General features: G+C 42.2%; 1 protein-coding gene across 1 annotated transcript in view; it reads left to right on the plus strand.

Moving 5' to 3' along the window:
• The window catches only part of LOC145344465 (kielin/chordin-like protein), a 304,857-nt gene that overhangs the window by 84,413 nt on the left and 192,536 nt on the right, over positions 1 to 27,908 (plus strand). Inside the window, exon 5 of the mRNA XM_080191611.1 lies at positions 21,006 to 21,125. Coding sequence (XP_080047737.1) covers positions 21,006 to 21,125 — 120 coding nt within the window. The remainder of the gene's footprint in view (positions 1 to 21,005; positions 21,126 to 27,908) is intronic.

Consider the following 27,908-nt stretch of genomic DNA (forward strand, 5'->3'; position numbering starts at 1 on the left):
ATCAGCTAAAGTTAAGGTAAAGTTTATTCATTAGTCACAAGTAGGCTTACATTCACATTATAATGAAGTTACTGTGAAAACCCCCAAGTTGCCACACTCCGACGCCTGTTTGGGTACACTGAGAGAGAATTTATTATGGCCAATTCACTTAACTGCACATCTTTGGACTGTGGGAAGAAACTGGAGCACCTGGAGGAAACCCATGCAGACACAGGGATAATCTATAAACTCCATACAGACAGTGATCTAAGCCGGGGACTAACCCTGGGTCTGTGGAACCTGGATCTCCCACATTCCAAAGATATGCGGGTTAGGTTGATTGAACATACTCCTTAATTTGCTCTTTAATGTCAAGGGTATTAGGCGGATAAGTATGTGGGGTTTCGGAGATAGGACCTGGATGGGTTTGTTGCTGGGGGCCAAATGGCCTCCTCCCTTATAGTAGGAGTTTTAAGTTCTAAGTTCAGAATCTTTGGATTAGTTCAGCCAAATCAGTGTGTTTGGCAGTGTGTGAAAAGCAAAATAGAGAAGCAAAAAGATATTGACTGGAATCTTACCACTGTTCATGCTGGTGGGATTTTGCCATCGGGCTGCAGTGAACGGAGATTTGGCTGGCCACCAAGTTCTCTGATTTTGCTGCAGGGGAGTGTGGCATGAACGGCAGGTAAGATCGCACCCATTTCCTTTTACTTTGACTCAAGTGATTTCCTTGTTCAGAAAGATTGGGGAATGAGTAATAAGAGAAAGGAAGGAATTGCTACCTGAACGATAGTCAGTCACAGGCTTGTGAACTCCACTGGAATGGCTCAGAACAAATACACTGCCTCTCGGGATGTTTGTCCTGGAACAGAAAATTGTGTTCTCGTTGGTACTTCTAACTGCTCTGACTGCCGTTCCTTAACAGACCACATCTTTCACACCCAAAGTCTGTCTGTCTACATGTAAATTTTTACATGTTGGCTAGGGTTCAGCTGTTAAGTACAACCTGAGTCCAGCTTCATATTCTGTTTAAAAGCATTTCAAAGTTTGTCACAAATGTTTTCATTTCATTTTTTCCTCTCATGGATGGGTATTGATTCTTGCTGGGGTACGGTTTCATGGCTTCTGGAAGCTCTGTTCACCTCACAAAATTAGCCGTTCTTCAACAGTGAAATGACAGTAAGCCATTTGATCTAAGCAAGAGCCATCACAGTGTCCATCTTTCCAACAGAATAGCCAGCCACATGGAACTTGGACTGCTCGCCCATCTCCCTAACCCAGAAACGAGGCTGAATGTAAAACTCATCTCCTTTCATTTCTGAAATATTTCATAATAATGAATCAAAACATCACTGTAAATTGGTCAAACGTGATAGCACCTAAAGAAAACGTGTCGCAATATGCCTTTAATGAAAACAGCATACCATCACTGGATGGGAATTGTGTCATGTGATCCAGCCTCAGTTATACTTTGGTCTGTGAGCAGTGTACACAGTGCACAGCTCTACTGTCGATGATTTCAAACTTTCTATTCATGTAAATATGCTCTTATGTGCCTAGTCTGAATAAATGAACCCACAATGGGTTTTTGTAAAAAAACATGAGAGCTCAAAGGTTTCACCATGAAGCCAATGTTTCAGTCTGTTTAGCAAAATTGCTTATGTCGTGGTGAGTATCTGAAAATCCCACAGTATTGGCATCCCTCTAATTTTATGCAGAATCCATGAACATTCCTATTGTCCATTTGTGAGGGCTATGGGATTGTCTTACAGGTGGCTTACTCTTACAGTGATGTGGGATTTTGGGACATTAGGAGCCAGGATTAGGTCATTTACCTCCTTGAGCCTGCTTTTCCATTCAGCTGGAACATAGCTGGTCTGCAGCCCAAGCACATTTACCTGCCTTTGCATTGGAGATAAGTAATAGCAATGGAGATAAGCCACTGGGGGGAGTAATCCATTTTTTCCCCAACAGCAACTACACTGTGGGACAGAGTATAAATAAAGAAGTGATAAAGTCTTGCAAGAAAGGTTCTGCAATAATTGTGGTGACTTCTAATCTTCATTTTGATTGAACGTTTGGAACAGTTTCTGAGAATAGTGTTTTGTAGAACCAACCAAGAAAATAGGAAGGAAATTTGGCTACAGTACAGTATAGTCCTTTCATCCAAGTCTTTAACATAGATTGTAAATAGTTGAGGTCCCAGAACTGATCTTTGTGGCACTTTACTAGTTATAATTTGCCAAGTTGAAAATGAGCCATTCTTCCTGACTTTCTGTTTGTTGTTAGTTAGCCAGTCCTCTGTTGGTGCTAATATATCACCCCCAACACCATAAGCTCTTATTTTGTGCAGTGACCTTTTACTTGGCACGTTATTCAATGCCTTTTGGAAATCCAAATACATGACATCTTCTGGTTACCCTTATCCACTTTGCTTGTAAATTCTCAAAGAACTAATCCTCTCAAACAAAGTTTCCCTTTCACATATGTTAATTCTGCCTAGTTGTATTATGATTTTCTGCATGTCCTTCTATTACCTCCTTAATAATGGATTCAGTATTTTCCCTATGACATACATTAGGCTAATTGGCCGATAACTTCCTGTTTTTTGTTCCTACCTTTCTTGAATGTTAGTGTCACATTAGCATTTTCCCAATATGCTGGGGACCTACGCACAATCAAGACAATTTTCAAAGATTACAATAGAATAGAATTTTATTGCCCATGCAAAAGTGGAAATTTATCCTCACCTCCACAATAACATCTAATCAGTCATTAGTTTAAAATCAATGAATATTTCATGTATACCTACATTCATACATAACAAACATAACACATTACTGCAGGTGAATAAATAAAACAAATAAAAACAGTGTGTTGAGTTTATGTTATGTTATTTAGTAAGTTTATGGTACTGCCAAGGGTGGCACGATGGCACAGTGGTTAGCACTGCTGACCCAGGTGTTCGATTCCCAAATTGGGTCACTATCTGTGTAGAGTTTGCATATTCTTCACATGTCCACCAGGGTTCCTCCGGGTGCTCCAGTTTCCTCCCACAGTCCAAAGATGTGTGGGTTACGTGGATTGGTCCCTTAGTGTCAGGCAACTAGCTAGGGTAAATGCATGTGGTTATGGGAATAGGGCCTGGTGGGATTATGGTCAGTGCAGACTCGATGGGCTGAATAGCCTCCTCCTGCACTGTAGGATTCTATGATTCTATAATACTGGGAATAAAATCTTCAACAGATTTTCCTGGCAATAGGCATTCGAAAGCGCCAGCCCAGAAGGAGCCTTTCAGATTGATGATATAAAGAGTGAGAGGGATCACTGAGGATGGTCTGAGCTTTCCTCTTAACTGCGTTGTTAAATAGATTAATGAGCTGTGTCTGCTGTCCATCAATGACTGACCTGCTGTGTTGACAACCCTGGCCAGCTTACTTTTGCATTTCACACTTAGGTTATCATACCACACTGTCAAGTTGAATGTTAGAATTCTTTTTACCAGACTTCTGTATACCCTCCCTAAAACATCTCAACTCACTCCAAACCCTTTCAATTTCCTAATTAGAAACAGATGCTGGTTAGCCTTTCTAAAAGTACAATGTTCTCTGTGAAGCTTTGTTTCTGTGTTCCCAGACATTTCAAACACTCTACAACCTCTACCAGTTGGTCATTAAGATGTAGAGGTTTGCCCATATGCAGGCCCTTGCAATGTAAAAGTACGCATCCACTGTTGCATCCAGTGATGCATCCACCAATGCAACCAATATTTCTGCTGTCACTTCTTTTGAGACCCTAGGATGCCAACCACATATGCGACTTATTTGAGGACAGTAGACAAGAAGAAAAGCCAGCAATTAAGAGAAGTAAGAATGATCCAAAGATCATGAAAGATGAAGTAAGAACAACAATAAATAAGATGGAAAACAATAAAACCAAAGGTCCACATGGAATGATCACTGAACAAATGCAAAGTTTAGAAGCCTTTGGAATAAACAAACTAACTCTCATCTTTAGAGGAATCCCAGAAGACAAATCGATATTTATTGCAGTCCCTAAAAAGCCTGGAGCACTCATTGCACTATTGGGCTGACCACTCACATTACTAAGACCTTTCTTTGAGTGCTGATGAATAGGGGCAGGAGCAAGATAAAGCCAGAAATTTCAGCTCTTCAGTGTGGTTTTACGGAAGATAGAGGAACAAAAGAAGCTGTCTTTAAGGTGGGTATGCTACCTCTAAGAGCCATAGAAATGAGAAAAAATGTTTTATGGATTCTAGGCATTTGTTAAGATGAACCGTGAAGATGTTAGAGTCTTTTGACCTTCATGGAAAGAATGACAAGAGTTTTTTTATTGGGAACAAACTGCAATCATAAAAGTTGAGATCAATCTAAGCAATTTTGTGAAGATACAAAGAGGGGTCAGGCAGAGATGTGTTTTTATCCCAGGTTTATTCATCTGTGTGGTGAAAGTATTCTGAGAAATTGAAGATGATGCTGGATTATTGGTTTAAGGTGACAACTCTAATAATATAAGGGACGCTGATGACTGTTCTTATTACTATCTCTGAAGAGAAACTGCAAAAGATTTTGGATAGATTAGTGAGGGAAAGTGAAAAAAAGGGTTGAGCATAAATTGTAAGAAAACGGAATGTCCAGTACAATCTAAAAAGAAAATCACATCAGAATGTCAGGTCACAGTGAAGAATGAAGTGGTCGCACAAGTAGATACATTTTACAATGGAGGAGATATGTTAACAGTACAACCAAAAATAAGATAAAAGGATTGGGATGACCAACAATACATTCCAAAATATGAAGAAAATTACTATTAACTTAAAATTAGTCATGAATTCAAAGTTGAGAATCATGGAATATTACATCGCACCAAGTTTGACATTTGGAAGTGAATGTTGGGTTATCAGTGAAACAATGCAGAGAGAAAGTGAAGCTGCAGAGTTGAGGTTTTTGAGGCGAATAATGAAGAGATCCTGGACAAGTTACACTACCAATGAAGAAGTGTGAATAAAATCTGAAATCAAAAGAGTTCTGCTGATCAAGATCAGGAAGAGACCGTTGGATTTTCTTGGGCATCTCATGAGAAATCATAACTTAGTCTAATGAAAACTGTTGATGATAAAAGAAGTCAAAGTAGACAAAGAACAACCTTTCTTCCCACAAACTGGATGGATATATCACCATCAAAGATGATCATGCCTCTAGAACAACATTAACATGTTGGTCCATTGTTGTCAATACTCTCTGAACATGGCACCCTGATAAGAGAGAGGACACAAGCCATCAGGTTCAGGGGACTTCTTAGCCTCGCATCCAGCAGCTTTCCCAGTACTTTTGCTCTAGTGATTATAACTGTTTTAAGTTCCTCTCTCTCTTTTGCCTCGTGATATTCTATTAAGGGCGGCATGGTGGCACAATGGTTAGCACTGATGCCTCACAATCCCAGGGACCCCAGGTTCGATTCCCGGTTTGGGTCATTGTCTGTGTGGAATTTGCACATTCCCCCCGTGTCTGCATGGGTTTCCTGCGGGTGCTCCAGTTTCCTTGCACAGTCTGAAAGACATGCTGGTTAGGTGCATTGACCATGCTAAATTCTGCCTCAGTGTACCTGAACAAGTGCCGGAGCATGACGACTAGGGGATTTTCACAATAACTTCATTCAGTATTAAAGTAAGTCTACTTGTGACACTAATAAATAAAATAAACTAATTATTCTTGTGGAGCTTTCTGTGAAGACAGAAAGACAATACTACTTCAAAGTCCTTGCCACTTCTTTGTTTTCCATTGTTAATTACCCTGTTTAGGAACACAGGTACCAGATGAGGCCATTCAGGCTCTCAAACATGTTCCACCATTCAATGAGATCATGGCTGATGTGTGGCCTAACTCCATATACCTACCTTTGGCCCATATTCCTTTGCTTATACCCTAATATCTTTGCTTACAAAAATTTATCTATCACAGATTTAAAATTAGCAACTGCCTTGTGTCACCTGCTATTTGCGGAAGAGAATTCCAATCCTTGACCACCCTTTGTGAAGAACTGCTCCCTTACATCTCTCCAAAATGGTCAGGCCCTAATTTTAGACTAGGCCTCCTAATTCTAGAATCTGCAACCAGTTTATCTTTATCTACGCTGTCTTTTCCTGCTAATGTCTTGAAAACATTAGTCAAATCACCCCTTAACCTTCTAAATTCGAGACAAAACATTCCTAATTTGTATAATCTCTTCTCATAACTTAACCCCTGAACTCCAGATATCATTCTTGTAAAATTATGCTGCACTACCTCCAAGACCAATATATCCTTCCTAAGGTGTGGTGTCCAGATCTGCTGTCAATACTCCAAGCGGGATCTAACCAGGATTTTGTACAGCTGTAGCATAACTTAGAGTCATAGAGCAATACAGCACAGAAACAGGCCCTTCAGCCCAACCAGTCCATGCCGATGGTGCCCTCCCAGCTGGTCATAATTGCCCACATTTGGCCCATATCCCACTAATCCTTTCCCATTCATGTACTCATCCAAATGCTTTTTAAATGTTGCTATTGAACCTGTCTCAACACTTTCTCTGGCAGCTCATTCCTTATATGCGCCACCCTCTGCATGAAGAAGTTACCCCTCAGGCTGCTTTTAAATCTTTCCCCTCTCACTTTGAACCCATGCCCCTCTAGTTTTCAATTTCCCTACCCTGGGAAAAAGACTGTGTGTTCATCCTATCTAGTCCTCCCATGATATTATACACCTCAACAAGGTCACCCCTCATTCTCCTGCATTCCACGGAATAAAGCCCTAGTCTGGCCAACCGCTCCTTATGACTCAGGCCCACGAGTCCCGGCAGCACCCTCGTAAATCTTCTCTGCACTCTTCCCAGTTTATCAATGTCTTTCCTATATTAGGACTTCTGCATTCTTATACTCCAGCCCACTGGATATAAAGACTAGCATTCCATTAGTCTTTTAAATCATTTTCTGCACCTGTTTGTGGCATTTAAAAGATCTTTGCACCTGAACCCCCAAGCCTCTTTGGACATCTGTTGTATTTAACTTCATACCATCTAGAAAGTACTCTGACCTATCCTTTTTTGGTCCAAAGTGGATAACTTCACACTTGCTTCAATTAAAATCCATCTGCGACAGTTTTGCCCATTCACTTAGTCTATGATTATTCTTTTGCAATTTTATCTTATCATCTACAATGGCTACAATGCTGCCGAACTTTGTGTCATCAGCAAACTTGGATACATGACTTTCTGTGCCATTATCCAAGTCATTAATGAATAATGTGAATAGCTGAGGCCTGGACACAGATCCTTATGGGACACCATGCCAGTTTGAATACCTACCCATTATCCCTATCCGCTGCAGCCTGCCACTCAATCAATTTCCCAGCCATGTTAGTACTTTGCCCTCAATTGTGTGGACTTCTACCTTAGTTAACAGTCTTTTATGTGGATCTCATTATCAAAGGGACCATTACATATTTTGGATACTCTTTTCCTTACATGCTTGTAGAATGCTTTACAATCTGGTTTTATATTTCCTGCTAGTTTCCTTTCATACTGTAAATTTTCTCTTTGTTTTTTAATCATCCTTTGCTGGATGTCTAAAATTATCCCAATCTTCTGGCCTTTCATTAATCCTCACAGCATTCTATATCTTTTTCAAGTTGAGACCTTCCTTAACATGTTTAGTTGACCACGGATGTTGCATCCTTTTCGAGTCTTTAAGAACATGAGAACTAGGAGCAAGAGTAGGCCATCTGGCCCCTCGTGCCTGCTCCTCCATTCAATAAGATCATGACTGATCTTTTCATGGATTCAGCTCCATTTATCCACCAGCTTGCCATAACCCTTAATTCCTTTACTGTTCAAAAATGTATCTATTCTTGCCTTAAAAACATTCAAAGAGATAGTCTTAACTGCTTCACCGGGCAGGGAATTCCACAGATTCACAACCCTTTGTGTGAAGAAGTTCCTTAGTCCTAAATCTGCTTCCTCTTATTTGGAGGCCATGCCCCTAGTTCTAGTTTCACCTGCCAGTGGAAATAACTTCCCTGCTTCTATCTTATCTGTTCCATTCATAATCTTATATGTTCCTATAAGATCTCCCTTCATTCTTCTGAATTCCAGTGAGTATAGCCCCAGCCTACTCAGTCTGTCCTCATAAGCCAACCCTCTCAACTCCGGAATCAACCTAGTGAATCTCCTCTTCACCCCCTCCAGTGCCAATATATCCTTTCTCAAGTAAAGAGACCAAAACTCTGCACAGTACTCCAGGTGTGGCCTCACCAGCACCTTATACAGCTGCAACATACCCTTGCTGTTTTTAAACTCCGTCCCTCTGGCAATGAAGGACAAAATTCCATTTGCCTTCTTAATTACTTGCTGCACCTGCAAACCAACTCCTTGTGTCCCTCTGCACAGCAGTATGCTGCAATTTTTTACCATTTATATAAAAGTCCATTTTGCTGTTTTTCCTACCAAAATGGATGACCTCACATTTACCAACGTTGTACCCCATCTGCCAGACCCTCGCCCACTCACTTAGACTATCTATATCCCTTTGCAGACTTTCAGCGTCCTCTGCACACTTTGCTGTGCCATCCATCTTAGTGTCATCTGTGAATTTTGACACACTACACTTAGTCCCCAACTCCAAATCTTTTATGTAAATTGTAAACAATTCCGGCTCCACACTGATTCCTGAGGCACACCACTAGTCACTGATCGCCAACCAGAAAAATACCCATTTACCCACACGCTTTGTTTTCTGTTAGTTAACCAATCCTCTACCCATGCTGATACATTACCCGTAACACTGTGCACCTTTATCTTATGTAGCAGGCTTTGGTGCAGCACCTGGTCAAACGCCTTCTGGAGACCCAGATACACCACATCCATAGGTTTCCCATTGTCCGCTGCGCATGTAATGTTCTCAAAGAATTCCATCAACTTAGTCAAACATGACCTTCCTTTCATGAACCCATGCTGCATCTTCCCAATGGGACAATTTACATCTAGATGTCTCACTATTTCTTCCTTGATGATAGATTCAAGCATTTTCCCTACTACAGAAGTTAAGCTAACCGGCCTATAGTTACCTGCCTTTTGTCTACCTCTTTTTTTAAACAGTGGCGTCACATTTGCTGTTTTCCAATCTGCGGGAACCATCCCAGAGTCCAGCAAATTTTGGTAAATTATGACTAATGTATTTGCTATTTCTCCCACCATCTGGGTGCTGCAGAATAGGTGGGACTCCTCCCATCTTAGCTGTAGTTGGAGAATTTCTAAGTCTCATTCTCCAAAGAATTGAGTTTGAAAAGTGTTCCTTCTGGGCGGCACGGTAGCACAGTGGTGAGCACTGCTGCTTCACAGGGACCTGGATTCAATTCCTGGCTCAGATCACTGTCTATGTGGAGTTTGCACATTCTCCTCATGTCTGCATGGGTTTCCTCAGGGTGCTCCGGTCTCCTCCCACAGTCCGAAGATGTGCAGGTTAGGTTGATTGGCCATGCTAAAGTTGCCCCTTAGTGTCCTGAGATGCGTAGGTCAGAGGGATTAGTGGGTAAACACATAGGGATATGGGTGTAGGACCTAGGTGGGATTGTGGTTGATGCAGACTCGATGGGCCGAATGGCCTGTTTCTGCATTGTAGAGTTCTATGATCTCTTTCAGTACCCTGGGATGCATTCTATCAGGACCAGGAGGCTTGTCTACCTTTAGCCCCATTAACTTGCCCAACACTACCTCTTTTGTGATAATAATAGTTTCTAGGTCCTCACCTGCCATAGCCCTCCTGTCATCAGTTTTTGGCATGTTATTTGTGTCTTCCACTGTGAAGACCCACACAAAATACCTCTTCAATGCTTCAGCCATTTTCTCATTTCCAATTATTAATCCCCCTTCTCGTCCTCTAAAGAACCAATATTTACTTCAGCCACTCTTTTGTTTTATATATTTGTAGAAACCTTTGCTATCTGTTTTATATTCTGAGCTAGTTTACTCTCATTATCCATCTTACTTTTCTTTATAGCTTTTCTCATGGCTTTTTGTTGACCTTTTAAAGCTTTCCCAATCTTCTGGGTTCCCACTAATCTTTGCACTTTTTTCAATTTGATACTTCCCTTTATCTTCTTAGATATCCATGGCTGATTATCTCTCTTTCTACAGTCCTTCCTTATCACTGGTATGTAAGTTTGCTGAGCACTGTGAAAGATTGCTTTGAAAGTCCTCCACTGTTTCTCAATGGATCTCGATGGATCAGTGCACCTTATAGATGGTACATGTTGCTGTTGCCATGCTTCACTGGTGGAGGGAATGAATTATTAAGATGGCGGATGGGCTGCTGATCAAACTGACTGCTTTGTCTTGGATCATGTCACGCCTCAGAAGTGTTGGTGGAATCTCATTCGTCCAGGTCTGAAGAGTATCCTATCACACTCCTAACTTGTGCCTTGTAGATGGTTGGCAGGCTTTAGAGAGTCATAAGGTGAGTTACTTGCCACAGAATTCCCAGCCTCTGATCTGCTCTTGTACCCATTATATTTGTATGGCTCATCCAGTTACGTTTCCGTTGAATAGTAATCTGCAGCATGTTGGTGGGAGATTCCTTGATGGTAATGCTCTTGATGGTCAAGGTGTGATGGTGGATTCTCACGTTAGGATTGGCCATTGCCTGGCCCTTGTATTAAGCAAAGTTACCACTCATTCTCCCACATTCCAAGGAACGAAGCCCTCACCTGCCCGACTGCTTCCTATAACTCAGGCCCACTCGTCCTCACAACATCTTCATTAATCTTTTCCGCACTCTTTCCAGTTTTATCAATGTCTTTCCTATAACAAGACTTCTGCATTCTTATATTCCAGTCGTCTAGACATAAAGACCAGCATCTCATTCGCTGCCTTGATCATTTTCTGCACCTGTTTGTGGCATTTGCTATGCGTGCATGTTTGACATCCCAGGAGAGTGTTTTCCTACATGGGGGATCCTAGAACTGAGGGGGTCCTACTTTCAGACTGAGGTGTCATGCACTTAGGACAGCAATGAGGAAGAATTTCTTCACTCAAAGAGTCATGAGTCTGTGGAATTTTCCATTCCAGGGAGCTCCAGAGCTGAGTTATTTAATCTGTGAAAGTCTGCGATAGACAGATTTTTGAACTATAGCAGGCCAGGATTATGGTGAACACGAAGGAATGTGAAGTAGACCCCAAAATTAGATCTGCCATCATATTTATTGAATGGCAGAACAGGCTCGAGGAGTTATGTGGCCTATTGTTGCTTCTATTTCTTAGTTCTTGTGTCTTTGCGCTTGAGGCTAAATGTTAACAAGGGTGGGATATGTAAGCAGGACCGAATGAAAATCCTGGAAGTCCAGGTTTTCCCGCGCACTATGGAGTTTTAGCTGCATAGCCTGAGCTTTCTGGCCATGGCAGGTTCCTTGCCTTGAGATCAACCTGGTTTGACTGGTGAGGAGCTCTTCGAAGGAGGTCGCAGGACCAGATAGGTTCAATTCATGATCCCATAGTGGGGAGGGCACAGTTTACAATCTGAAGAGGGGTTGTCTAATCCCCAAATTCAGAGGAAGAAGGTCTACCGTATGGGAAGATTGGAGGACTGGGTCTGAGCATTCCAGCTTCCCTTGACCCACAAGCAGTGCTCTGAAGAATGTAAGAAATGGGAGCTGGAGTCGTTTAGTCCTTCAAGCACGATTGTGGCTGATTTTAGTTTTTGACTCAACTCCATCTTTGTGCATTATCTCCATAGCCCTTAATTCCCTTTGTGGGCAAAAATTTATTAACATCTGTCTTTAATATGTTCACTTAATGAGAATTCGCACCTCTCTGACTGCTGATTTTGGTAGTGTATTGCTCATAAAAAGGATTTTGGGGTTACAGTGGATTCATCTATGAAAATCTATGCATAGCTGCAGTGAAAAATGATATCAATATCCTAGATTGTTTTAGCAGAGGGACAGACCGGAAGTCTAATGAGATCTCACAGCTTCTGTGGAAGGTACTGGTGTGTGGTGGATGATTCAAATATCAGGGGAGTAAAAAAGAAGGAAATCAGTAGTAGGAGGCAATGTTAGGTGAAAGATTTCTGCCCAGCAGCTCATAGAATTGTGAAAGAAGGTGCAACAGAAGGCCACTGAAACTGGAAGTATAAATGGATTAAACGTTGCTAGATTGGGGAAGGATTGTGGAAAGAATACAGATTGCTAGCTGTAATTGGTGACAATCAGTTGGGTTCTTTGAGCCAAATAGCCTTTTCCTATTAAATAAAATGTTTTATGTACTTGAAGCTTTTCATCTCCCTCACTTATGAATGACTCCTTTGACATCTGATAGTTTTATCTGTGGGAGTCTCAAGGGTGCATTCTGGGACAGGTGAGAACCCTCCTGCCAAACAGTTCTGCTGTTGGGTTAATTGAGCCTCTGTGAATACTTAGCACCTTACAACTTGTTAACTTTCTTACACTATGACTATTCCTCTCATGGTAGATAGAGTAAATGAAGACTGCTGTTTGCAACCTTGGTTTTATATTTGTCCCTGAAATAAACTTTTGAGCACATGGCCACACCATCATGAACGCTGTTCATTTTTTCCTCCATTTTATCATCTGAATCCATCCCTGTTTCAGCTCATCTTCTGCTGAAACCCTCATCCCTGCCTTTGTTACAGCTGGACTTGACTATTCCAATGTCATGAGTAACCACTACCGTGATTCCTACACTGATCAAAATGACAGTCTGTGGGCATTGGTTGGGAACTTTGAGTTTAAGCTTCCCAACTCGATTTTTGGCCACCAGGTGTGGGTTCATCCAGTGTTGGAATGGCAAAGTCTGGCCCCTTAAGCGAGAGATAAGGTGATGGCCAGAGAGAGAATTATCATTGTTACTGCTGACTGATATGGATCATAAATAGGGCAAACAATTTGGAGCTGCAGTAATTGCCCAGAATCTCAAAACTAGTTACAATGACAACAGGTTAAAATCTGTGTTTTGTGGGACAGATTCAGTAGTGAGTTTTAAAACTGCCAGTTTCTGACATACTCATTCTGCCTGATGTTAAAAAGGTTTTTCGAGCTGGTTCCTGTAGTTGGCTTCACATCAGACAAATTGTTCAGGTGACTGGAACTACTTAAAATTATATTTCTAATAAGCAGAGCACTTGCTATTAGGATGAACTGTCCTTGAGTATGTGGCTGGGAAGTACTCTCAGTTCTGGCCAGATTTAAAAAAAGACAGAAGACTGACATTTTGAAATGGTAACTAAAATGAAAATCCTCTTGAATAAATAAATTGGAATGCAAAACTGCTCTTCCCGGGTGAGTGACACCGGATTTGTCCAATCTTGGTCCTGGTGCACAGTTCTCTCAGGGCTGCAGCTTTATCCCAGTCACCTTCAGTTCTCAATGTCTTCACTCACACATGCATGACTGAAGTGCTTGTACCCAAACCCACACATTTATTGTTTGCTGCCAGTTTTTAATTTCAAAATTAAGTGAGAAATGCTTTTTAAAAATCTCTCATGGGATGTGGGTGTTGCTGGCCAGGTCAGCATTTATTGGTCATGCCTAATTGCCCTCGAGAGGGTAGTGGTCGGCTGCTTTCTTGAACTAATGGAGTCTATCTTATGTAGGTACACCCACAGTACTCTTAGGAAGGAAGTTCCAAAATATTGTCGTTGCAACAGTAAAAAACTGGTGATATAGTTTCTACAGTAAGAAATCTGACAACACCAGGTTTAAGTCCAACCTCAGAGGCCAGAACTCTCCATTCACCTGACGAAGAGGGAAACCTCAAAAGCTTGTGAGTTTACTATCAAATAAATTGGTTGGACTTAAATGCAGATACATGGATTTGGGCCTGTGTCTGTGGGAGTTTGCGCATTCTCCCTGTGGTTGCGTGGGTTTCCTCCGGGTGCTCCGGTTTCCTCCCACACCCCAAAGATGTGCTCTTAGGCTGATTGGTGTACCAAATTGACCCTACACTATTCTCCCCTGAATCTGGCTACATTAGGGGTACCATTCACATACACACAGGGCAGGGTAGGTGTAGGAAAATGCTTTGTTGAAGGGGTGGCGCGGGCTCGTTGGGCCAAAGGGCCTGTTTCCCGTGCTGGGTTGTTCTTTGTTCTTTAAACCTGGTGTTGTCAGACTTTTTACTGTGTTTACCCCAGTCCAACGCTGGCATCTCCACATCACAATATAGTTTCTAGCCAGAATGGTGCTTGGAGGGGAACTTGCAGGTGATGGTGGTCCCATGTATCTGCTTTCCTTGTCCTTCTGGGTAGTAGAGGTTTGAAAGGTGCAATCAAAAGAGCCTTGGTGAATTGCTGCAGTGTGTGTTGTAGAATGCTGCCACTGTGAACCAGTGGTGAAAGAAATGAATGTTTAAGGTGGTGGATGGGATGTTGTTAGAGCACCACTCATCTAGGGAAGTGGACAGTATTCCATCAAAGTCCTGATTTTTCCTTATATATGTTGTTAGTGGCAGTTTCAGTAATGGTAATGGCATTCAATGTGAAGGGGAGCTGGTTCGATTCTCTCTTGTTTGAGATGGTTATTGCCTGATGCTAGCCCAAGCCTGAATATTATCAAGGTCTTGCTTCATTTGGGCATAGATTACTTCAGCATCTGAAGCTATGAGTAGTACTGAACATTGTGCAATCAACAGTGAACATCCCCACTTATGACCTTATGATGAATGGAAAGTTATTGATGAAGAAGCTGCAAATGTTCAGGTTTCAGACACTACCTTGAGGAACTCCTGTAGTGTTGTCCTGGAGCAAGATGTTTAACCTCCAACAACCACAATCATCTTCATTTGTGCTAGGTATGACTCAAATGAGATGGAGACTGTTCCCCCGATTCCCATTGACTCCAGTTTTGCTCATGCTCCTTGATGCCACACTGAATCAAATGTTGCCTTGATTCCCTAGGCAGTCACTCTCATCTCACCTCACCTCTTGAATGATACCTTCCTTCTGTGTTTGGACCAAGGCTATAAATGAGGTCAGGAGCTGAGTGGGCTACTTTTGAACAAAAGCTTGCACTGTTTTTATTTATCTGTTAAGTAAATTGTAACACAGTAGTCCTAATCTCCCAGTTTCCAGGAGGGGCCTGTAGGCAACCTCCAACAATCTGTTTTGCCCTTTGGTCTTATTTATCTCACACAGGTTTCATGACTCCGAGCCAATATCCTTCTTCACTATTGCATTGATTTCCTCCTTTACTATCAATGCTACTACCCCTGGTCCTTTCCCTTTTTGTCTGTCCCTCCAAAATAATGAATACCCCTGGATGTTCAGTTCCCATCCCTGATAACCCTTCAGCCATGTGTCTTTAATTGCAACTATATCAGAACCATTTATACCTATTTGCGCTGCTCATTTATTGTGAATGCTCAGTGCATTGAGGCACAAAGCTTGTCTTTTTAACCTTGTTAGTCTGCTTAGCTTATTTTGCATCTGGCTCCATTTGAATTTCACCTTAGTTTTTTCCGCTCTCAAATTTTGCTTCTTGTATTCCTATCTTTTGTTTCTATCTTTCTTTCTCCCTCTGTTTCCCTGCTTAGGTTCCCAATCCCCTGCCTTCCTAGTTTGCATCCGTCCCAACTGCAATAGCAAGCCTACCCCTGCCCGATGGACATTAGTGCTGGTCTTGCCTTGATGCAACTCGTCCTGCTTGTGCCGGTCCCACTTTCCCCAGAACCGATCCCAATACCCCAGGAGTCTGAATCCATGTTTTTATCTGATATATCCTGTTAATTTTACTCTTGATGTGGATATGCCGGCGTTGGACTGGGGTAAACACAGTAAAAAGTCTGACAACACCAGGTTGAGATCTGAGGCCAGAACTCTCCATTCACCTGACGAAGGGACGAACCCCGAAATCTAGTGGGTGTACTATCAAATAAATCGGTTGGACTTAAACCTGGTGTTGTCAGACATTTTACAATTTTACTCTCACCAGCACGTGGCACTGGTAGTAATCCTGAGATTGCTACCTTTTGAGGTCCTACTCTTTAATTTATGACCTAACTTCCTACATTCTGCTTGTAGGACATCATTCTGTTTTTAACTTTTAATTTATGTCATTGGTACTGATATGTACCACAACCACAGGCTGTTCTTCACCCTCCCCCCTGGCCTTCACTCCTGCCCCCCCGGCGCCCAGCTCCCTGCCTCACTTTTTCCAAATGCTACTACTGCTCTGAGATATTCTTGACCCTGGCATCAGGGAGGCAACACATCATCCTGGAGTCACTTTTGCAGTCACAGAAGTGCTTGTCTGTTCCCCTTGCTATTGAATCCCCTACAGACCTGCCATTCTTCTTCTTCCCCTCTTTTGCAGCAGAGCGACCATGATCCCATGGACTTCACCTCCACTGCTACCCTCTTAGAGGTTGCTCCCCCCCAACAGTATCTAAAATTCAGAGAAGAGGATAGCCACAGAGGCCTCCTGCACAACCTGTTTTCCTCTACTCTGCTTTCCTCTTCTCTGCCTGGTGGTCATATATCCCCTTTCTGTTTGTTTAGTCTTTACCTGCAGATGACCACCTCACTGAACATGCTCTCCATGACATCATGGATACTCCTAAGTGAATAAATCCACCTCTCCAGCTCCGAAATATGGTTAGCCAGTAGCTGCAGTTAGACACACTTCACACATGTTGTCACCAGGGACACTAGAAGTGTCCATGACTTCCCATAAAGTGCAGAAGGAGCGTATCAAGGGTGTGAGGTCAACTGCCATGACTTCCCTTTAGATTAAGGTTATTAGTCACTCCCAGTAAATAATACTATTCATGCTAGCAACCTTGTTTCATTCTGAAAGTTCTCATTGTTATGCAAAGGCATTGCTTTAAGTCTTAACTTTACTTCCCTTCTGCTACTTCTGTTACCTTATTATATTGGCTCTAACTTTGCCAGTTAGCTCCAAGTACAACTATTTGTTGAAAGTATATATGTTGTTCCAATTTACAGCAATTTGTAGACAATCAGGGAACAAGCTATTTTAATCCTGGTAATGTACAATGATTCAGGATTCATTGAAGAGCTCATTGTAACAGTACTTCTAGGCAACAATGATCACAACATGATAGGAATTTCACATTTAGTTTGAGAGTGAGAAACATGGGTCTATGTTTGGTTTCTTAAATAAAGACAATTGCAAAGATATAAGGACAGAGCTGGCAACAGTGAACTGGGAAACTAAGTTAAAAGCTGGGGCAGTATGAAAACAGCAACAGACATTTGAGGAGATATTTCATAAATGTCATCAAAGATATATTCTATTGAGAAAGAACTATGATAAAGATGTACCACAGGTGGCTAACTAAGGATGTTAAGGATAGTATCAAATTGAAAGAGAAAACACTTAAAACAGTGAAGAATAACAGTGCATCAGAAGTTTAGACCAATTTTGTACCAATCTTCACTGGGGAAAACACAATAGGCACCCCAAGAATATTTGCTAATCAGGAGGCAAAAGAGAGGGAGGAACTTAAGCAATTGCAATCACTGGGGAAAAGGCACTGGAAAAGCTATTAGAACTAAAGGTTCACAAGTCATTTGGATCTGATGGTTTTCATCCAAGAATCTTAAAAGAAGTGGCTACAGAAATAATAGGTGCATTGTTTGTGATCTTCCAAAATTCCCCAAGTTCTGGAAAGGTCCCAGCAGTTTTAAAAATAGTTAATGCAACAGCCTGTTCAAGAAAGAAGGCAGACAGAAAACAGGAAAGTATAGGTCACTTAGCCTAATATCTATCATTGAGACAATGCAAGAATTATCAAAAAGGTAATAGCAGGATATCTATAAAATCATAATATAATTAGGCAGAGTCACAAAGGAAATCATGTTTGATTAATTTATTACAGTTACTTGAGGAAATAACATGCTAGTTGGATAAAAGGGGAACCTGTAGATGTGGATTTCCAAAAGGCATTCAGTAAGATGGCACCTTAAAGGTAATCACACAAGATAAGAGCTCATGATGCAGGGGTAACATTATAGTATGGATAGAGGCTTGCTTAGCTAATAGGAAGAAGAGGGTAGGGATAAATGGGTTATTTTCAGGTTGGCAATACTGATTGGTGGGAAACATATACGTAGCTGAGGGTGTCCGTACCGAGGTGGCCACCCACTGACATAGTGAATATTGCTACAGGATTATCAGCCACTTTCCACAATGCTTGGTTCTGTCACCTTCACACTGGCAAGCTGGGCCTGAGGATATTCAGAATCTGTTCTGCCTAATTCAGGGTGAGTTCAGAGCTGTCTCCACCTTAATTGCCATGATGTTTCAAATTGTCAACATAAATTGAACTAAGCAGTGACCCCCAACATCAATTCATTGGTCACCCCATTCAATATTTCCTCTGGAACCACAGCAGTGATTGAAAATAAACACCTCGGTACGGACACCCTCAGCTACGTATATGTTTCCCACCAATCAGTATTGCCAACCTGAAAATAACCCATTTATCCCTACCCTCTTCTTCCTATTAGCTAAGCAAGCCTCTATCCATACTATAATGTTACCCCTGCATCATGAGCTCTTATCTTGTGTGATTACCTTTAAGGTGCCATCTTACTGAATGCCTTTTGGAAATCCACATCTACAGGTTCCCCTTTTATCCAACTAGCATGTTATTTCCTCAAGTAACTGTAATAAATTAATCAAACATGATTTCCTTTGTGACTCTGCCTAATTATATTATGATTTTATAGATATCCTCAAGATTTGCTCAGGGTTCGAACATGATCTTGCAGCAGAGGAAAGAACTTGGGGGCTAAGAACTGTGATCTCCGCTCAGTGAATAACAAAAATTGAATTTTATTGATTTTAATGAGTATCTGATTTGCAATTCTGAATGGTTTTCTCCCAAAGAATTGTTGTTCTATAAGATCATAGAATTATGGACACTAATAAATAAACTTTAAACTTTTCCACCTTCAGAGAAGTGGACATGTATGCCAAGTTCCCCTCGTTCTACTAAACTTCCTAGTGTCCTACCATTCATTGAGTACTTCCTTGTCAAATTACTCCTTTCAAAGTGTATCACCTCAGATCTTTTAGGGTTAAATTCTATCTGCCACTTATTTGCCCATTTGACTATTCTGTCTATATTTTCTTGAAGCCCAAGCACTCCACCTCACTATTAACAGCCCGGTCAATCTTTGCGACATCTGAAAACTTGCTAATCCTAATCTCTATCTGCCACTTTTCGGCCCAGCTCTGCATCGTATTGATGTCTCTTTGCAGCTTACAACAGCCCTCTACCTCATCCACTATTCCATTAATCTTGGTGTCATCAGCAAATTTACTAACCCACCCTTCAGCCCCCTCTTCCAAGTCATTGATAAAAATCACAAATAGCAGAGGACCCGGCATTGATCCCTGTGGTACACCGCTGGTAACTGGTCTCCAGTCTGAAAATTTTCCATCTCCCACCATCCTCTGTCTTCTATGAGACAGCCAGTTACTTATTCAATCGGCCAAATTTCCCACTATCCCACACCTCTTTACTTTCTTCATGAGCCTACCATGGGGAACCTTATCAAACGCCTTACTAAAATCCATGTGTACAAGATCAACTGCTGTACCTTCATCTACACACTTAGTTACCTCCTCAAAGAATTCAATCAAATTTGTGAGGCAGGATTTACCCCTCACAAAACCGTGCTGACTATCCCGGGTTAAACTGCATCTTTCCAAATGGTTATAAATCCTATCTCTCAGGACCCTTTCCATTAACTTACCGACCACCAAAGTAAGACTACCTGGCCTTTTCAATCCACTTTATTAAATTACCCTGTATCCCATGTGAATTTATCTTCTTTATAAGTCTTCCGTGTGGGACCTTGCCAAAGGAGTTACTGAAATCATATAAACTACATTGACTGCACTACCCTTGTCTACACACCTGATCACCATCCAAAAAATTCAATCAAATTTGTTAGGCATGACCTCCCTCTACAGAACCATGCTGACTGTCTCTGACCGAGCTTTGCCTCTCCACGTGGAGATAGATGATGTCCTTCGGAAGTTTCTCCAATAGTTTCCCTACCACTGATGTGAGACTCACTGGTGTGTAGTTCCCTGTTTTATCTCTACAATTCTTCTTAAATAGTGGAACTACATTAGCTGTTCTCTAGCTGTCTGGAACTACCCCTGTGGACAGAGAGGAATTGCAAATTTGGATTAGAGCCCCTGCAATCTCCTCCCTTGCCTCCCACAGCAGTCTTTCTCACATCCTCTATCTGCTTTCCTACATGCTTTCTTAAGCTCTCCCCTGCTCTTTATATATCTCACTAATGCCTCCACTGATTTTCTCCCTTGTACTTTTTAAAAGCTGCCTTTTCCTTCTCATTGTACCCTGAATATCTCTGGTCATCCATGGTTCTCTGGGCTTGTTATCCCTGTAAAAAGTCTGACAACACCAGGTTTTAGTCCAACCTATTTATTTGATAATATACTCGCAAGCTTTCGAGGGGTTACCCTCTTCGTCAGGTGAATGGTCAGGTGAAGAGGGTAACCCCTCGAAAGCTTGCGAGTATATTATCAAATAAATAGGTTGGACTAAAACCTGGTGTTGTCAGACTTTTTACTGTGTTTACGCCAGTCCAACGCCGGCATACCCACATCTTGTTATCCCTACCTAAGCTGAGATGGGTTTGTTCCATCTGGGGACTCTAAATGAATTCAATGACCTTTCTTGGACTGCTCTATTCAGTGCTTTACTCCTGGAAGGCAGGACAGGTGGGCCTATGGAAAGCATGAGCATGATGCCTGGACTGGCTTCACTTTTATGCTGTCACTGATTCTCTTTCTCTTTGCTAGTCCTCACTTCCATTATTTGTTTTTGAGTACAATCCACTTTTTCTGTGCCATTTGCTCATTTCTTGAACGCAGTACCTCCCTTCTTGTGTTTCTTTGCTTGTTGCTGAGTACTTTTTGACACAGTGAAGCTCAGTAAAAATTTCCATTGTTTTGCAGGAAACCCCCCCTCGTGCCTGAATATGCACTGTGACCAAAGCTGTGCTCTGATCGGAGGGATGCCTGTTTGCAGCTGCTATGGTGGTTATTCTCTGGGGAAAGATGGGAAGACTTGCTATGGTAAGATTGATTGACACAAATGTTGAAGCAGGTGGCACAGCTCTGTAACCACCACCTCGGTGAATCTGAGCTCCCTCAGGCATTGCTGTTAGCTCATGTGGAGGTATGAGTAGTGACCTCAGTAAACCTGACATTGATAGGACTTCCTTTTGAGAACCCTCCTTGTGTAACTTCTCCTGTCTGCAGCCTTTGCTCCATTTGTTACCCGGAAGAACTTCAATAACCCCTTGCAGACAAAATGCATGCATAACCTCCGAAAACAGAACTTCCACAAATTTTGCAGAAGCAAAAGCAGTCAAAAGGACTTGACGTGCAAGTTGGATATCTGTCCCTTTAAATAAGGAAAATGGGGACTTTGCTAAATGGAGCTGTGAACAACACAGAAGCTGAAATGAAATGTTCCCTGTGAATGTTTGGAAGATCTGTTATCTAAACACTTGAGGACATTGGTGACTTTCACTATGATTGAGCAGAGCAGTAGAAATTGTTGGCAGCCCCTTTGGAGAGATTTCTTGAGAGGTGACATAATCATTGGATGTGTGTAAGTCACTTATAAAACTATAGGTCCTTTATTAATGACACTTTGCCATTTACTAATGGATCTCCATAATGCCTGCCGTTTTGTGAACCCAGCTAAGATGTAGCACAACCTAATTTCCAGACTTAATTTCTAGGACGGCACAGTGGTTAGCACTGTTGCCTCACGGTGCCAACAACTTGGGTTCAATTCCAGCCTTGGGTGACTGTGCGGTGTTTGCTTGGATTTCCGCCCACAGTCCAAAGATGTGCAAGTTAAGTGCATTGGCCATGCTAGATTGCCCCTTAGTGTCCCAAGATGTACAGGTGAGATAAATTTGCCATTGTAATAAATTTGCAATGTGTGGAGTTATGGGAATAGGGCAGGAGGGAGGGCCTTGCAAAGATGTTCTGTCAGGAGTCTTGGTGCAGAATTGATGGGCTGAATGGCCACCTCCTGCACTGTAGGATTCTACACTTCTATGAAAATGACCAGTAAGATCCCTCAAGCAATGCAGTTTAGTTTTATAATATCACGTGGCTGTAAGTCTACATTGAGTTTCTGATATCAGACTTACCATCTTAGGCTTAAAAAACAATATCAAGGGGAGCTCAGACATATTAGTTACCATACACAGTGTTCCCTTCATAATATAGGAAGAAGGAGATAGAGTCGCAGAATTTTACAGCACAGAAAAGAGGCCCATCGTGCCTGCCCTGGCTGTCAAGCACCTATCTATTCTAATCCTGTTTTCCAACATTTGGTCTGTCGGAGCTGGTGAGCTGCAGATGATGGGGTCACAGGCAGGGGGCATTGCAATAGGCTGGATGTTCAAGTCACCTAGATGGATAATCCCAGGGTCTCCTGCACAATTTATTTCCCTTTAAACTGATGAAATCATTGGAGGATGTTGTGAAGAGCAGGACTGAAATGAACAAGAGGCGTAATGACATTCTCCAATACTCCCGGCATTTTGCTGCATCCAACTTTTTAACCTTGACTATAGTTGTTATTCTCATTTGTGAGCTGTACATTGAGTGACCCTGAGAAAACAGATGTGGCATAAAGATGACTGGAAACATTTTGCATCACATTGTAAAAAGGTTTCACGTTTCATGTGTGGAGCAGATATATTAATGTTACTGGGGTGCTGGACTGTAACTGCTACCCAGGGAATTCAGAGGACACCATTCTGGCCTGAGTTAGGGTTTGGAATTGAGTTTCACTGAAGATTTGTGCTAAATACATGGCATGCACCTTCATCTATAGATCCAGGTGTGCCCTTTCCTGTTCACATAAAGCAGAGCTTGCCCCTCAAGCACTTTTAAATTTGAATGGCTCCGATCTTGATTCCAGCATTGCTGTGGAAATATAAATAGTGTGATAGTTGTGTCTCCAGCAGAACAATGTGCAAAGTCAGAGGATGGGTCCCCTTAATCCCAAATATGGAATTACAGAATTGTTACAGTATAGATGAAGGCTATTCAGCCCACTATGAAGCAATTCATCTGTTGCCAACCCCTTGCTGTCTCTCCATAGCCCTGCATATTCATCTCTTTGAGATAATAATCCAATTTCTTCTTGTTACCTCGATTGAATTTGCCTCCACCAGATTCAACGTTTGCCGTATGAAAAGGTTCTTCCCTTGGCTGAGATTGCTTCATTTGTCAATTACCTTAAATCTGTACTCTCTGGTTCTTGATCCTTTCACCATTGGGAACAGTTTCTCCCTATCTACCCTGTCCAGTTCCCTGATAATTTTGAATATCTTTGTCAAAACTCCATTCAACATTCTGTTTCCAAGGAGAACAACCTGGCTTTTTCAATCTATCCCCATAACTGAAGTTCCACGGACAACTAAAAAAGCAATAAGGGAGGAGAAGATGAAATATGAGTGTAAGCTAGCTAGTAATATAAAAGGTAAGAGAGAGGCAAAAATAGCATTGGACCCTAGAAAATGAGGCTGGAGAAGTAATAATAGGAAACAAGGCAATGGCAGAGAAACTGAATAGTTATTTTGCATCAGTCTTCACGGTGGAAAACACCAGTGGGATGCCAGAGCTCCAGAAGTGTCAGGGGAACAAGTGAGTGTAGTGGCTATCACTAAGGAGAAGGTTCTGGGAAACTGTAAGGTCTAAAGGTGGATAAATCACCTGGACCAGATGGGCTACACCCCAGGGTTCTAAAAGAGATAGCTGAGGAAATTGTGGAGGCATTGGTAGTGATCTTTCAGGAATCACTGGAGGCAGGGAGGGTCCCAGAGGACTGGAAAGTAGCAAATGTAACACCGCTGTTTAAGAAGGGAGGAAGGCAGCAGACAGGAGATTATAGGATGGTTAGCCTGACTTCGGTTATTGGCAAAATTTTAGAATCCAATATTAAAGATGAGATTGCAGAATACTTGGAAGTGCATGATAAAGTAGGACTGAGTCAGTATGGTTTTATCAAGGGGAAGTCATATCTGACAAACCTGTTAGAGTTCTTTGAGGAGGTAACAAGGAAGTTAGATAAAGGAGAACCAGTGGTCATGATTTATTTAGATTTCCAGAAGGCCTTTGACAAGCTGCCACGTAGGAGACTGTTAAATAAGTTAAGTGCCCATGGTGTTAAAGATAAGATCCTGGCATGGATAGAGATTGGCTGACTGGAAAAGGCAGAGAGTGGGGATAAAGGGGTCTTTTTCAGGATGATAGCCAGTGACTAGCGATGTTGCTCGGGTCAACTTTTCATAATATACATTAACGATTTGGAAGAAGGAACTGAAGGCACTGTTGCTAAGTTTGCAGATAATACAAAGATATACAGAGCCAAACGTGGTATTGAGGTAGCAGGGGGCTGCAGAAGGACTTGGACACGTTAAGAGAGTGGGCAAAGAAGTGGCAGATGGAATCCAGTATGGAAAAGTGTGGGGTTATGCACTTTGGAAAAAGGAACGGAAACATAGACTATTTTCTAAATGTGAAAATGCTTAGGAACTCAGAAACATAAAGAGACTTGGAAGAACTTGTTTAAGATTCTCTTAAGGTTAACATGCACGTTCAGTTGGCAGTTAGGAAGGCAAATGCAATGTTAGCATTCATGTCAAGAGGGCTAGAATACAAGAGCAGGGATGTACTTCTGAGGTTGTATAAGGCTGTGGTCAGACTTCACTTGGAGTATTGTGTGCAGTTTGGGCCCATACCTAAGGAAGAATGTGCTGGCCTTGGAAAGGGTCCAGAGGAGGTTTACAAGAATATTCCCCGGAATGAACCATTCATATCAGGAATGGTTGAGACTCTGGGTCTGTATTTATTGGAGTTTAGAAGGATAAGGGAGGATCTTATTGAAATTTCCAGGATACTGCGAGGTCTGGATAGAGAGGACATGAAAAGGGTTTTTCCACTAGTAGGAAAAACTAGAGGGCACAATCTCAGGCTAAAGGGACGATCCTTTAGAGTAAAGACGAGGAGGAATTTCTTCAGCCATAAGAGTGGTGAATCTGTGGAACTCTTTGCCACAGACGGCTGGACCATGGAAAGAACCAATGATCTCGGGTGGGATTTTCTGGTTTCGTGGCTAGGGCAGCTGGAAAATCCTGCCTGTGATGTTGGAATCCAAGGTTACACCTCTCAGGCCAATCCCCCCACAGATTGAAAACTCAGCCTTTATGCCTGATTGGCATTTGATTGACCTGTTTGATCCTGCGCTAAATATAATTCTTTTCTCTTTTATCAATTCTATCGTTACTTCAAATGCACAAAATAATTAGTTAAAATATCTATTAAATGCTTGCCAAGCTGTTTAAGGCAATGTCAATTTGTTCTTCCAGTTTCAAATGGTCATTATGTTCTTTTATTAGAGATTTTATCACTGTTCAAATGTTTCTGGCACTCCAAAATAAATGATAAAAAAAACCAACCACTTGTCCCCAACTTGGGTGCTATGTTGTTGGCTGTCCAGATCTTTCCCTCAGGTTGACTCTTTAGGCCCCAGTGTGGGTGGGTGCTGTAAATGTGTGCCACAAACCAGTGTGCCAGCCTCCTGACCCCATCCTTGGCCATTTCCCAGGAGCGGGATGGTGGATTTGGAAGGATAGGAGCCTCATTAAAGATACATTGAAGCCAACTAGATGGCCCTCGGGTCCCTGGAGACATTGAGCAACAGTGCACCTACTTGGTGGCAATTTCCTGGCAGCTGACTGCTTGCCAATGCTCCAGGTAGCCATGGAGACCCTCATTGCTTGCCTGTTTTCAGTTACAGGTCATCATTAGAAGTGAAGGCCCCTCCTCAATGGCAACTGGCTACAGAGGCCATTTTTAAATTTAAAGTGAGAAAAGTTGGAGGTGGCGGGGGGGCAAGAAATCCTCTCCCTCACTTATCTGAAGAGGCAGATTGTTCCTTCTTCAGAACTGGAGGGTCTCATACTGACCTTTCAGCCTTGAAAACCCGTCTGCCATCCTTAATTGGGTGATCAGCCTGATCTCAGGCCGCTAATTGGCCAATGCGAGGACAGCTGCAGCAGCGTGGCTGTTTCCCACACTGGGGGGACTTGTGACCTCATTTGGCTTTAGTGATAAGGTTCCGCAACTCCAGGGGAAAATCCTGCCCAAAAACTTCTACATGATTACTGTTTTTTTATAATCCACTCTGGGCATATAGGTACCACCTGCAAGGGCAGTAATTATTCATCTATGGTCTGTCTTCTTGACCTGTTGCACAATGAAGAGAAGCAGGAGTAAGCCACCAGGCCCTTCGAGCCTGCCCTGCCATTCAGTATGATCATGACTGAACTATGCTGGCCGCAACTCCTTTTCTGTGCCATTCCCCTGTACCCCAATCTATCAAATATTTATCTACCTCCACTTTACATATCTCTAATGGTCCAGCCTTCATGATCCATGATATGGGCGGCATGGTAGCACAGTGGTCAGCATCGCAGCTTCAAAGCTCCAGGGACCTGGGTTCGATTCCTGGCTTCAAAAACTGTCTGTGTGGAGTTTGCATGTTCTCCCCATGTCTGCATGGGTTTCCTCCAGGTCCAAAGATGTGCGGGTTAGGTTGATCGGTCATGCTAAAATGAAATTGCCTCTTAAGAGTCCTGAGATGTGTGGGTTAGACGGATTAATGGGTAAATATGTCGAGATATGGGGGTTGGCCTGGGTGAGATTGTGGTCAGTGCAGATTCGATGGGCCAAATGGCCTCTTGCTGCACTGTAGGATTTCTATGATTCTATGATCCTTTGTGCCAGAGAATTCCAAAGATTCACTACCCTCTGTGAGAAGAATTTCTATGCACCTCAGTTACAAATGACCAACCCTTTATTTTGTAGCTATGTCCCCTTCTATGAGACTCTCCCAGTAGTGAAAACATCTCACCATCTACCCTGTCAAGCCCCCTCAGGATCTTATATGTTTGAGTAAGGTCACTTTCTAATCAACAAAGGATACAGATCCAGTCTTTTTAGTCTTTCTTGATAGGACAGCTCTCTCATCCCAGGAATGAGCCTGGGAATCTCCTATGGACTGCCTTCAATGCTGCAGTTCATATTTGACAGAAACATAGAAGATAGGAACAGGAGGAGACCATTCAGTGCATCGATCCTGCTCCACTATTTATCATGATCATGGCCATATGACCCTTCCATAGATCTGAAAGGGAATAGAAATGTAATGGATTATATAGTTGGAGAGGGAGTGGGGAAGAATAGATAGTCAGGGATCGGTTGGAGCTACAGAGAGATTGACAAAGCGGTAATGGCACAAGACAAAGGGGATGTTAATGGTGCCATTGAAGATTGAAGAGTGTTAATAGTGACAAAGGTAAGATAACAAAATGTGTTACTAGGACAACAAAGGCCAATACTCAGTGGGAGCAAAACTAAGCAACAAGGACAGGTGGCCAAATGAGGAAGGAGTAGGGTTCCGTTGGGGCAAACCAAGGGAACTAAAAAACAAAATAAAGAGGGGAGAGGGTGGAATCAAGATGCAGGGGAAAGGTCACGGTCCAAAGTTATTAAACTCAGTGTTCCAGACGTTTGTAATGTGACTAATCAGAAGGTGAAGTGTTGTTCTTTCAGTTTGCATTGGACTGCAGAATTGAAGCAGGTTGAGAATGTACATGGGAGCAAGGTACTGAGTTGAAATGGCAAGCAACCGGAAGATTGGGATCATGTTTGTGGGCAAAGCAAAGGTGTCCTGCAAATTGGTTACCCAGCCTGCATTTAGTCTCCCCACTGTAGAGGAGACTGATAGGGAGCAGCGAATAGAGTAGACTAAATTGAAGGAGA

The sequence above is a fragment of the Carcharhinus amblyrhynchos genome, chromosome 6 (genome assembly GCF_965287045.1).
Source record: "Carcharhinus amblyrhynchos chromosome 6, sCarAmb.v2.hapA, whole genome shotgun sequence".
Lineage (NCBI taxonomy): Eukaryota > Metazoa > Chordata > Chondrichthyes > Carcharhiniformes > Carcharhinidae > Carcharhinus > Carcharhinus amblyrhynchos.